Source organism: Antechinus flavipes, chromosome 4 (assembly GCF_016432865.1).
Source record: "Antechinus flavipes isolate AdamAnt ecotype Samford, QLD, Australia chromosome 4, AdamAnt_v2, whole genome shotgun sequence".
Lineage (NCBI taxonomy): Eukaryota > Metazoa > Chordata > Mammalia > Dasyuromorphia > Dasyuridae > Antechinus > Antechinus flavipes.
The window spans coordinates 334,445,523-334,458,959 of NC_067401.1; the positions used below are offsets into that span (position 1 = coordinate 334,445,523).

General features: G+C 32.5%; 1 protein-coding gene across 1 annotated transcript in view; it reads left to right on the forward strand.

Annotated features, from left to right (window-relative positions):
* The window catches only part of ADGB (androglobin), a 257,841-nt gene that overhangs the window by 162,851 nt on the left and 81,553 nt on the right, over positions 1 to 13,437 (forward strand). Inside the window, exons 21-23 of the mRNA XM_051997914.1 lie at positions 3,767 to 3,902; positions 5,430 to 5,567; positions 8,201 to 8,294. Coding sequence (XP_051853874.1) covers positions 3,767 to 3,902; positions 5,430 to 5,567; positions 8,201 to 8,294 — 368 coding nt within the window. The remainder of the gene's footprint in view (positions 1 to 3,766; positions 3,903 to 5,429; positions 5,568 to 8,200; positions 8,295 to 13,437) is intronic.

Genomic DNA, 13,437 nt, shown 5'->3' on the forward strand with positions numbered 1-13,437 from the left:
TTTGTTTTCCATTTTATCCTCTGTGCACATAGAACTTCTTTTTAGTCCTTCATCTACCATTCTTTATTTGTGAAGTAGATTTTTTGAACACAGATAAGACAATTTGTACTGTAGTATTAAATCTCATTTAATAATAATACCTTTTATATGATGTTTATTTTGTACCAGCCACTGTACTAAGTGCTTTATAATTATTATCATATTTCATTTTTATAACTACCTTGAAAGGTAGTTATTTTAATTTTAAAGATGAAAAAAACGAAGTAGAGGTTATTTAACTTACCCAGGATCACATAGCAAATATGTATCTGAAGTGATTTGAACTCAGATCTTTACTCTGTCTCATGTTCTATTCTGTACTAATTAGCTGCTCTCTGATTAGATTCAACCCAATTTTCTAATAACGCAAATTCTTTATGGATGCTGATCCTGTTGTTCAACATGCTAGCTGCTCCTCTTAGTAGCAGATTTAACAAGCATTCTTCTGTCCCCATATTTAAGACACATTAAAAATATTAAACAGCACAGAATCAGGTATAGAACTCTGTAGTGCACCAAGCTGATACTGAGACATCAATAATTCTTTTTGGCTTTGACTACACAACTATTTCTGAATTCACCTAATTATAGCCTACATCTCTCTGCCTTTTCAATAAGAATATCATGAGGGACTCATCTATTACTAAGTTAGCAATATTCATAAAAGGAGATTTTGGAATTACTCGAGCATGATCTGTACTTTATCAAGCAATGCTTACCAACATTTTTTATTATTGTTTCTTTTTTTTTCAATATTCATTAGCTATCATTTTAATAAATTATTATTCTGGAATTTTGTTGTGGCATTTTGTAAGGAATGAAAGTCAAGTTCATTGGTCAATAGTTTATTCTTTTCCCTTTTAGAGAAGTTATTCTCTAGTTCTGTGATACTTCTCTGATGAGATTAAAGATAATGACATATACTTCTTTCATTTCCTGGAAAAACAGCATACCTTAACTGTTATATAAATGTTGTAATTATTTCTTAGTACTCTAAGCTACAGGCAGCTAGGTAGTATAGTGGATAGAATGCCGGACTGAAGTCAGGAAGATTTATTTTTTTGAGTACAAATCTGGCCTTATACATGTATTATCTCTGTGACCTTGGATAACTCACTTAAACCTGTTTGTCTTAGTTCTCTCATCTATAAAATGAACTGGAGAAGGAAATGGCAAACTACTCCATTTTGCCAAGAAAACTCCAAATGGAATCACAAAGAGTGGGACATGACTGAAATAAATGAACAACATCATCAACAGCAACAACTCTATTCCATATGGATTAGTTATTACAGAGGCATTTTTTCCCTTTCCTTTTCTTTTCAGTTTAAAATACTTTTTAGTTAGATTTAGCGTTATAAGATTCCTTGTAAATGCAGTCTTACCAGCTCTTATTAGTTATATTCTATCCCTGACTAGTGGTTTATCATTCTTAATTTTTTTCCCTGAGACAGCTGGGTTAAGTGACTTACCATAGGGTCATACAGTTAGGAAGTGTTAAGTGTCTGAGACCAGATTTGAATTCAGGTCCTCCTGATTTAAGGGCTTGTGCTTGATCCACTATACCACCTAGCTGCTCCTTCATTCTTAAATTTTAATCCATATTCCATAAATCCAAATCTGATTTACTAAATCACTCATTTAAGAAATCTCTGTTGAGTTCTTGCTATGTATAAAACCCTCTTATAGTAGTGGTAAATATACAAAGATAAATCCATGTTCAAGGCTTGAAAACAAAAAAAGATTAATTAATTATGACATATATACATATAGTGAATATATAATATTAATAATTTTTCTGAAGTTGTGATATTAAAAAACATATTTAAAGGTATGGTGGTGTATTATTTTATTGAAGTTGAAAGAATATATTTTTATTTATAATTTATAATTGAATTTGATACTGATAGGGATGCTAAGTAGAAGAAAAACACTTTTAGTCTTTGAGTTCAGAATTAAACGAGACAAGGTATATGCAAAAAAAATTGATTATCTTCCAAAGTGAATGTTACAGATAATCTGGTATGGTTCAAAGAAGGAAGAAATATGTAGGAAATGGATTTTAGGCCAAGACTTTCTCAAGGTAAGAGTTGAACGGGACTTTAAAAAATGATCAGGATCTGAATTTGTGGATACAAGAGAAAAACACTGCAAATATCTGAAACAGTCAAAATTAAGTCTTAAGATTGAGAACAAGCATAGTATGTTTAAGATTTAGGAAACAGATTCCATGATTTCATGTATTTGTTGATTTATCTATGAATATTTATTATTGTGTAATATCTTTTAGATAAATCAAAACTTTCTCCAAGGTCACCAAAATCTCTTAATCGCTAAATCTAATTACTTTTTTCTCATTCTTCTCTTCTTGTTTTTTAAAAATAGAATTTAATTCTTTAAACCACTTTCTTAATCTTAAAATTGTTTCTTCAGTGTTAATAATACAATGCTCTCTCCTTCTTCTCTTCCTACCAGTATGTTTATGTTCTCTTGATTTATATTCTTTTTTCTTCTATCCTTTAATTGTGGCTATCCTATCTCCTCAATGCTTTGATCTTGAATTCAGATTCTTCTATCTTTGCCATCTTAATTTTGACAACTTTGTCTATTTCTGTGAATGACTTTAATTATGACTGCTAGGCAAATAACTCTTAAATGATCTAAATGCAGCCTTGTTCTTTCCCTTCATCTCTAGCCTCTTATTTTATTTTTCTAAACATATTTCCACATTTATCATGATGCAGAAGAAAATTCAGATGAAAAGGGAAAAAATGAGAAAGAAAAAAAGCAAGCAAGCAAATAACAACAAAAGTGAAAATACTATGTTGTGTTTCACATTTAATCCCATAGTTCTCTGTCTGAATGCAGTTGACTCTCTCCATCACAAGTTTATTGGCATTAGCCCGAATCACCCCATTAATGAAAAGAGTCAAGTCCATAACAGTTGATTATTGCATAATCTTGTTGCTGTGTACAATGCTCTCTTGGTTCTTTTTACTTCACATCAGTTTATGTAAGTCTCTCCAGGCCTTTCTGAAATCTGCCTACTGATAGTTTCTTACAGAACAATAATATTCTGTTACATTCATATATCATAACTTATTCAGCCATTTCCCCAATTGATAGACATCCACTCAGTTTCCAGTTCTTTGTCATTACAAAAAAGGAGACTTCTGTTTTGAAAAGCCTGTTGTATACTTTCCAATTCTGGCCTACCTCAATTATACCATGTCTAAAACTGAACTCGCCATCTTCATCACACACACACACACACACACACACACACACATATACATACACACACACAGGTGCAATTCTTCTTGTCGATTTCTATATTTTTTTGATAGCATTATAAGTTTTGACAAGAATAACAGTGACAACAACGATGATGATGATAAAAGGACTGAAAGGTTTCTTATCCAAGATCACCACTGCCTTGCACATACTAAGCACTTATATATCTGTTGCATTGTGCATAACAATAGAATACTTCTCTCAGAGTTAGGAAAACTGGGATCAAGTTCTATCTCTGACACTTACTGTCTCCAGACTCTAGACAAGTAAACTAACCTTGCCATTTCCTTAAGACTTTCTAAGCTTAAAAATTACAAAGAAGTTAATCTGTATTGACAGAAACATTTTCTCTCATCACGGTTACAGATTTGTTTTTTTAAATGAGCTATCCTGATAGGAAAATAATTCTAAATATTTTTTAATCTACTTGCAGGTTTTCCATATTTCTTTATGGCGCTTATTCAAAAAAGTTTTTGGACCTAGGATTCCATCCAACTTCAAATTTGCATTCCGAGCTCTTACTTTGGACTTCAGCCCATTTGAAACCTTTCCTGAAGAAGCTTCTTTAGGTGTTAATTATTTTTAGTTATTAACTTTATTTCAGTAATATAACTAAAGTAATTGTAATAACTAAAGTAGTTGATTGAGATATAACAGAAAAGGACCTTGGAGTAGGATTTAGGAAATGGGTCCTAACTCCTGAATTAAGTAACTTTAGGCAAATTTTTTTACTTCTTTTGGCTTCAAGTGATTTAGATACAAAATGATGGTGTTGGAGCAGAGCAAGGATTGTTAATCTTTTTTTTTTTTTTGAGTCATAGTCCCCCTTTTTTTTGAAAGTGCTGAAGCCTATGGACCCCTTACTAAAAGAATGTTTTGAAACAATTTGAAACAAAATTTCAAATAGAAGTTAAAAAAATACAGATTTGTTTCTATCTACATTTTCAGATCCCTTGAAATCTATGGATTTCATGGAAACAATCCATGGACTATTTGTGTATTCATGGACTCCACACAAATCCCTAGATAAAATCATCTCTGTGGTGATTTCTAGCTCTACATTTATTTGATTCTGTAAAGTTTGAATTCAAGATTTTGTATGTTGATGAATAGGAAACAAATAGAATAGGAAATACAATTGAAGAGTGTTAGGAAGGTCCCTACATCAGTTTGCCAAATGGGTTACTTCTCTATATAATATTTGTTCATCGTTTCAATTGTATTTCAAGCCTAAAGCCTAGATTGTAATGTCCTAGCTTTCTTGTCACAAAGGAAATAATTTCTTCAAGCTTATTTACTACAATTGACTTTATGTGGTAAGGAAAATTGCATTTTAGAAGAATTTGCAATAAAGATAAACAAGGCAGAGTAGAAAATAACCTTCAATATAGGCAGTGTTTTTTGTATTTTTTTTTTCTTTTTCCCAGTCATTCCTTCTTAATTTAGGAAGGGAGAAGATAGGAGTTGCTGGTTATATGTAACATATATATAAGGTAGATATTTTCCTGCCATGTGAATGTGGTAGCTTCTTTTATATATATCAATATATGTGTGTATGTGTGTATGTTTGTATGTATGTATATATGTATATAGACAGATATAGAAATATAAACATATCTCTATCTCTGTGTATCAATTACATTTTACATTTACAAATGTTATATATTTATATAAAAGAAGGTGCCCTGTTAGCATATTTATATCTCTATAAATGTGTTCTGTATATATTTATATATGTGTGTATGTAGATATATTGTGAAGGTGTCTTGTTAGCATGGTAGGAAGAATGTCCACTTTATGTGTATGGGTGACTCTGTGTGTAAGTATATATGTGTGTGTATGTGTGTGTGTGCGTGTGCGCGCGCATGCGCTAAGGGATCACTGCTCATAAATAGTCCTGGGAAAGATATTATGTAATTTCCATTATGCCTTCAGAATGTAAAAATAATTTTGTAGGGGTAATCATTGAAATTCCCAAATAATTAAAACTCCTTGGAAAATCATAGTGCTATGATAGACTAAAGGCACATGTTGAAAATTTTTACAAGAAAGTTAGGAATTAATTTTTTTAATAAATTAATTTTTTTCTCCTCCAGCTGAGTGGATAGATCTTAAATATCCTGCTGTGTTACAAGACAGAGATTACTCTTGTGAAGATTTAGCGGCAATAGTTAAACTGCAAGCTTGTTGGAGAGGAACTTATGTTAGGCTTGTCATGAAGGCTAGACAGCCAGGTATACTTTTGAATTTAATAATTTGTTAATGACTCAGTGTAAATAATATGAAACATCAAGATAATCAATTAAACTTATTTTATGACTCCCTTTGAATACAGGCAAAGTTCAACTCAAGAAATGTCATTTTTTTAGAATATCAAAGCCTCCATCAGGATTCTTTATTTAGTTTTACATGCATATGGTTGTAATTAGCATGTACATACATAAATACATACATACATATATATATATGTTGTATGTACTCTAAATTACTTCATTTCAATTCAGTACAAGTCAATAAATAATAATTAAATATCTATCTTATATGAGAGGCATTGTGCTAACCTCTTAAAACCAAGCAGAGCTACTGATAGAGAATGGAAAGTTTGTTGCTCTGTTCTCTAATTCTCCAATCAGTGGAAAGAAGCATCCGAGGGAGTTGAAAACTGATATAAAATGTATAAATTTTGTATAAAAATGTATAAAAACCTGAACCAATTCAGCATGTGATCAACTTATCCCAGCGGTAATTATGATGTTCCACAGAGTAGAAACCAAGCAGAGCTGCTGCTGAAGAGTAGAAAGTTACCTGGAAAACTTCATAACATTATTTTTCTTCATTTGAAAAATATAACTCATCTTAAACTTAATAAATTTAAAGCAGAATTATTTCTTCCCTCCTACTCTCCACTTTTAGTCCCTCTTTCCCTGTTTCTGGGGAGTTCTCTACCATCCTTCCAGGCACCCAGATTTGCAACTGCAGAATCATTCTCAACTTTTTCACTTTGAGTCACCTCCCTTTTCCAATAATTGTCATATTTAAAAAATTTAACTTCTAAAACATGTATCACATCTGTCTCTTTCTCTCTAGTTACATTGCAATTGCCAAAGTTCAGACCTTTATTACCTTTTGCTTAGAATATCACAATGGTTTTAAAATGATCTGCCTCTATTTTCCATACAACTACCTACTGATATTTCTAAAGTACAAGTTTATACTATATCTCACTATATACATATATATATATATATGTATATATATATATATATACATATATATATATATATATCATTCCTGAAGAAGGAAATTTGAGTAGCTCTAGGATAATATATCATTTAACCTATTTGTTGTTTTAAAGCTCTTCAAAAATCTGACTAAATTCTATCTTTTCATACTAATTGCATATTATTTCCCCCAAATAGTCTACATTCTGACCAAACTTTTTTATTTCTATTCTTCATAAACAACATTATAACATGATATCTCTATCTACAATACTCTGCCTTCTCATCTATGCCTTTTAGAATTCCTAGATCTCCTCAAAACAGTTCAAGTGTTTATACTCTGCTTTTTCTCATCATATCCATTGTTAGTGTCCCTCCCAATTATTTGGCATTTAATTTGAATTTATTTTGCATTTATTTGCGTACATACTCCCCCTCTCCAATTCCTACCCCTATGTAAGCTCCATTATATCTTTTTTTAAATTTTATTTTATTTTATAATAACTTTATATTGACAGAATCCATGCCAGGGTAATTTTTTTACAACATTATCCCTTGCACTCGCTTTTGTTCTGATTTTTCTCCTCCCTCCCTCCACCCCCTCCCCTAGATGTCAAGCAGTCCTATATATGTTAGATATGTTGCAGTATATCCTAGATACAATATATGTGTGCAGAACCAAACAGTTCTCTTGTTGCACAAGAAGATTCAGAAGGTAAAAATAACCCGGGAAGAAAAACAAAAATGCAAATAGTTCACATTCATTTCCCAGTGTTCTTTCTTTGGGAGTAGCTGCTTCTGTTCATCATTTATCAATTGAAACTGAGTTAGGTCTCTTTGTCAAAGAAATCCACTTCCATCAGAATACATCCTCATACAATATCATTGTCGAAATGTATAATGATCTCCTGGTTCTGCTCATTTCACTTAGCATCAGTTCATGTAAGTCTCTCCAACCCTCTCTGTATTCCTCCTGATGGTCATTTCTTACAGAACAATAATATTCCATAACATTCATATACCACAATTTACCCAGCCATTTTCCAATTGATGGGCATCCATTCAATTTCCAGTTTCTAGCCATTACAAACAGCTCCATTATATTTTCAATTCCTACACATTATTTATAGCAATTTATAATAGGTGCTTATGAAATGCTTGGTGAATGGATGCTTTGAGCTTAACTACATTCTGTGTACTTTATTACATGAATAGGCCAAAATTTATGTTACCATGTCCCTGTTGGATATTTAGGTTGCTTCTAAATTTTGTAGTTACAGTATCCTTTAGATGCGAAGTTGGTTTTACTGATTTCTTAGATGTGATAATGCATTCTATATCTCTAGTGAATAGAAATGATCTTTACATATAAGTTTTGATTTCAATGTTTTAATAGATTCAGATGGTATTTTATGAATAATGAAATAAAGATGGAGGAAAGTGCAGCTAAATACTATATTGTACTGGGAGTTAGATGACTTGGGCACTAGTACTGGTAATACCACTAACAAATTGTAACAAATTGTATAAGTGGCTACTTCTTTTTAATTCAATTTTCTCAACTTTAAAATAAGAGAATTGGATGATATGATCCTCTAAATTCCTTGTAGATCTTAAAATTCTATGATTTATTTTGTTATTTTCAGACACAAAGGAAAATATTGCTGTGGCAGACACTCTGCAAAAACTTTGGAGTCTGCTGGATGTCAATTTAGAACAGTATGCAATCTCTCTCTTAAGGTAACAGGCAACATAAACCATTTTCATATTGTATTGACAAGTAGTATCTTGTTATAATGACTGGATCATTGAAATATTTATCTAAATTATTTAACAAAGTTCTTAGACACTAGTATGGTGTCAATTTTAAGAGTAATATCTTTAGCCCCTGCTGCATTTTTTTGAGTATTGCAATGTCCTTCATTTATACGTTGCTATTACAGTGAACATTATATATTGATAAACTTAATTTCTGTATATTTCATATTTATTTATTTCCAAGTATTAGCCTAGTAGACACTTTAAAACCATAGTTAAAGAAAGCATCTAATTTAGTTGACCAGTTTGACAAAACACTATAGCTATACCGAAATATTTCAACTTTTCTCCAAGCCTTGAAGTGACAATGAAGAATCTTTTATTCTTTCCTCTGTAGAATTTATATATGACAAAATCATTCATTTAAAACTGGAGTGACCCTCCAGTGTGGTGTTCTCTTCTTTTCTCAAATATGATGGTTCTCTGGGAGGTCTTTTGGAGGCAGCCTTAGTTTCAGTTCAATATAATAATCATCCCAAATGCAGCCAGGGATTAAAGTACAGTCTTTTATGGTCTCTTCCAAAATAGCCTGGTTAGTTTTCTTAGAGCCTATCTCTCTGTTTAGTTCCAAGAGTTCTTGCAGCTTGTCTTTTAACTCTTCCAGCTTCTGCCTCTAGCTCAACTCTGACTCAATCTCCTCCACTGACTTCTCACTTCTCAATCTCTTCAAGTCTCCTGACTGAAGTTCTAAGAGCTTCTTATATATGATCTCTTTAAAGGTGTGAATCCAAAGGTTGACTCCTCCTCTGAGAGAGTGGAATTGTGGGTTTCTGACTTGTGAATCTCCCTAATTTACTCCAATGTGTGAGCTAATGTGTGAACTCTCAAAGGTGTAAACTTAAGCATTGTTTCTATCAATTCTAGTGACTTAACAACTTGTTTCAAGTTCTGGCTCATAACATTCTAGTTCAATCCCTTTATTTTACAGATGAGGAAACTGAGACTCAGGTTATATAATGATAACAAATCACACAGCTACTACGTGTGAGAAGCAGAATTCGAAGCAAAATCTTTCCCACTTTACTTACAAAATTGTACTCCAAGTTAGAGGTCCTCTGTGAAACTCAAGCAAGCGCCTTTTTACATCTCCAAGTCTCTGTTTCCCCATCTGTAAAATAAAAGATTTGGATTACATCATCTCTAAAAACCTCTTCCAGTTTTTTAAAACAAAGGTATGTTATGTTCTTTTCTCTGTACATCAGTACTACTACTACAACCCTTTCTTCTTCACCCTTCTTTCCTTTGATCAGCTACAAAATCCCAACCAATTTCTTCCTTAGATGAAAGATTCATTTGATTTGTTACTACTTCAAGTTGGTCTCATAACCTATTGCTTTAATCAGTTCCTTTATACCGCATGAATCAGAACTCTCTCTTACCTTCTTTTTTAACATCTTATGTAGTCATGTTAGAAAAATTATATTTCCCAAGCTACTTTCTTCATTCCTTCCAAGTAGATTTATAGCCTCCTTTAGCTGTTCATTTGTTTCCTCTTTTGACTCTTTTTATTTCCATACTATCTAAAAAATTTGATAGAACACTGGACTTGGCATCAAAAAGAAGCTATGAGTGAAAATCCTGGTTTTTATATTTATTATCTTGTAATCATGGGCCAGATGCTTAATTTCTCTGAAGCTATTTTTTAATCTTTAAAACTGGAATATTAATATTTACATTAAATATCTCTCAGGGTTGTTGTAAAGAAAGCATTTTGTAAATCTTAATGGATTATATGAAGTAGCCTTTTTTTTTTTTTTTTGCTGAGGCAATTGGAGTTAAGTGACTTGCTCAGGGTCACACAGCTAGCCTATTAATTCTTCATTTACAATATACTCCGAAGTTCTCTGCATTTCCCGAGTTCTTTACTTATAGTAGCTTCTCAACAATTTTTCTGCCTTCAGTCTATTAAAAACTCCAATTTGCATTTCTCATATATACCATGTATCTTTTCTATAATTCTTCTAATTAGATTCTACAATATTTCCTCATTGCCTGTTATAGGAATATCTTTTCAAGATATGGATTCACAGAAAGCTTAAAAATGAAATTATCTTCTGTAAATGAAATAACATATGTACACAAATGTGAAATATTATATGGTATTCTAAGGTAACAAAAAAAGGAGAAACATTTGAAAATAAAATTATCTTCTGTGAGATAATATATGTAAATGCAAATCTAAATTAAAATATAGTATTCTAAGATAACAAACAGGAAGTAAGTTGATTTAGTATTGATTTTTTTTCTTTAAAGGAATAAAAAGTCTCTTCCCTCCCATGAAGAATTTTACCCAAGTTTTATATTATAACTATTTGAAGAAAGAAATGGATGAAAAAGTAAAATTGGTTTGGGGGAGGAATGGAAGGAGAAAGGTGAGAGGCTTTGAGAAAGGAAGAAGAGAAAGGGATAACATATAAAGCACATATTAAGAGAGATAATAGACAAGCAGAAAGGAAGAGAGACTCATAGAGAAAGGTGAGACAGTGAGAATCTCTGTTTTAGTCATTAAAAGGTCATCCTTAATTGTATCATTGAGAAATACTTGTGTCCTAATACTTTTAGTACTGTTTTGCTCTACTGAGTCAAATACTTTTTTTATGATCAGCAAAAACAAAACAAAAAAACACTACAAAAAAGTGTCTGATATTCTCCTAACATTTCACTCACTTATGTGTCTTTAAAGAGGTCATCTGTCAAGTGTCATTTATGAATGTCTGATCTTTGTTTATATTTTCATCAAGGAAGCTCTCATAAATCATATACTATATGTAGATCATTTTCATGAAAAGCATTTTAAAAGTGAAAAATAAGTATATAGATCTGTAGTTACTAATTTTCTCTTGATAACTGTTTTCTGCATATATACTCTTGGTGTTTTTCTTTATTCTTCTGGTGTTCCCTCCTTAATTTTTTTAAAAAAGCATTCCCTTAATGTTTTCAAAATCCTATTGCTGTTGATATGAATTTTCTTAGGGATTAAAAAAAATCTTATTTAGTTATTTTTCCTGATTATCTTGCTGTGTCATTTTGATTTCATATGGCTCTTTGACAGCAGACATAGTGAGTCCAAATGTAACTTTTTTTTACAGATTGGTTGAGTGTCTCTGACAATAAATGAATGAGAAAAAATTTTTATTAAGATATTAATATTTCAGATATTGTGCCAAACTCTGGGGAAGTAAATATAAATAAGGAAGATAGTCATTACCCTCAGGGAACTTAGCATTCAAAAAAGAGATCAAATATTCCATCATTAAGCCCATTTTGAAGCTATTTTGCCTCTCTCATTATGGTAATCATTTACATTGACAAAAATTATTTTAGGAAATGGCAAAAATCAAGACCATTTCTTAAATCTCAGATATATTTTCTAGTACACTTTTCTGTTATCCTTTGCCCACATGTTTTACAAAGTGCTATTTTGTTTTTGTAATACCCAAATTTCTCACAGTATTGCTTCCTCTTTCTACTTTATGATTGCCATGTCATATAACAAAAAACAAGGAAAGAGTACTGTCCTGAAGACTCAGAGGTAAGTAGGAGAGGATGCACAGTATGAAAGATTGCAGAAAAGTCAAGAAGAATGAGGACTAAGAAAATGCCCCTGGATTTGGAAATGAAGAAATTACTGATAATTTTAGAGAGGGCAGTCTCAATGGAATAATTGAAGCTCAGTTGTAAAAGGTTAGGTGACATGTACTGTAGATAATCTTTTCAAGAAACTTAGTCACAAGGAATAGAAAAGATATTAAAAATTAGAATGGGGCAAATAGAAGCTAATAAGTCTGTGAAAAATCAAGAATCAGTCAAACTAAAAGGAATGAAAAAATGGATGAAAAAGTAAAATACCTCATTGGAAAAATATATAGATCCAGGAGAGACAATTTAAAAATTATTGATTTATCTGAAGACCATGACCAAAAAAAAGAGTCTGGATAGCATTCTTTAAGAAATAATCAAGGAAAACTGCCCTGCTGTACTATAGCAAGAGGGAGGGAAAGTCATTGAAAAAAATACATCAATCTCTTTTGGAAAGAGATCCCACAAAGAAAATCCCAAGGGATGTTGATACAAAACTCCAGAACTATAATTTCAAGGAAAAATGTGGCAAGCTGCTAGACAAAAGCAATTCAGGTATCAAAGAGCAACAGTCAGGATTACCCAGGATCTGACAACATCTACAGTAGAGGATCAGAAAGCCTGGAATACCATATTTTGGAAGGCAAAGGACCTGGAGTTACAACCAAGAATTAACTACCCAGCAAGATTCAGCATCATCTTTCAGCTATGAATCTTCAGTGAAGAAACTTTTAATCATTTCTATTGGAAAAACCAGAACTAAACAGAAAGTTTGATCTTCATACACAGGACTCAAAAAAAAACAAAAACAAAACCAGAAAGGTAAACAGGGGAAAATATATATTATTTAAAGGTTAAACTGTTTATATCTCTACATAGGAAAATGGTATCTGTAACTCTTGAGAACTGTATCTGCTATTGGGGCAGTAAGAAGGGACATGTGGGGGGCAGAGCCAAGATAGTGGAGAGGACACGCACTTCATTCTGAGCTCCCCTGCCAGTCTCACTACTGATTACAAAATTACTGATTACAAAATTCAGCCTCTGAAATTGTGCTTGACAGAGAATCCACGAATATTGGGAGTACAACAAATTATTTTTTGCAGAAAATAACTTGCAAGATCACCAGAAAAGATCTGTCTTGATCAGGCAGGAGGAGGCCAGTTCAGGCAGGGAGGCAGAACATGGAGGCCAGTGCACGCTGAGCGGACCTAGGGTGTGGTGCAGTCTCCTTGGGCGGAGAATTTGTGGGGAGGACTCTACCATAGGTTGGTGGCTCTGCTTTGGATGCAAAGCAGTAGATCATCAGAGAAGTTACACAAATGCCAAAGGTAGCGTGTACCTCCAAATGCCAGAATTTCACAGAACCTGGCCATACCCACCCAGCACCAGGAGTGACTCAGCATGATCACAGCTTGGCCACTCTCTGCAGGGTGGTTGCTCTTCTGCAGGGCAGTCACTCTCCACAACTCAGCCCCTGTTTGCA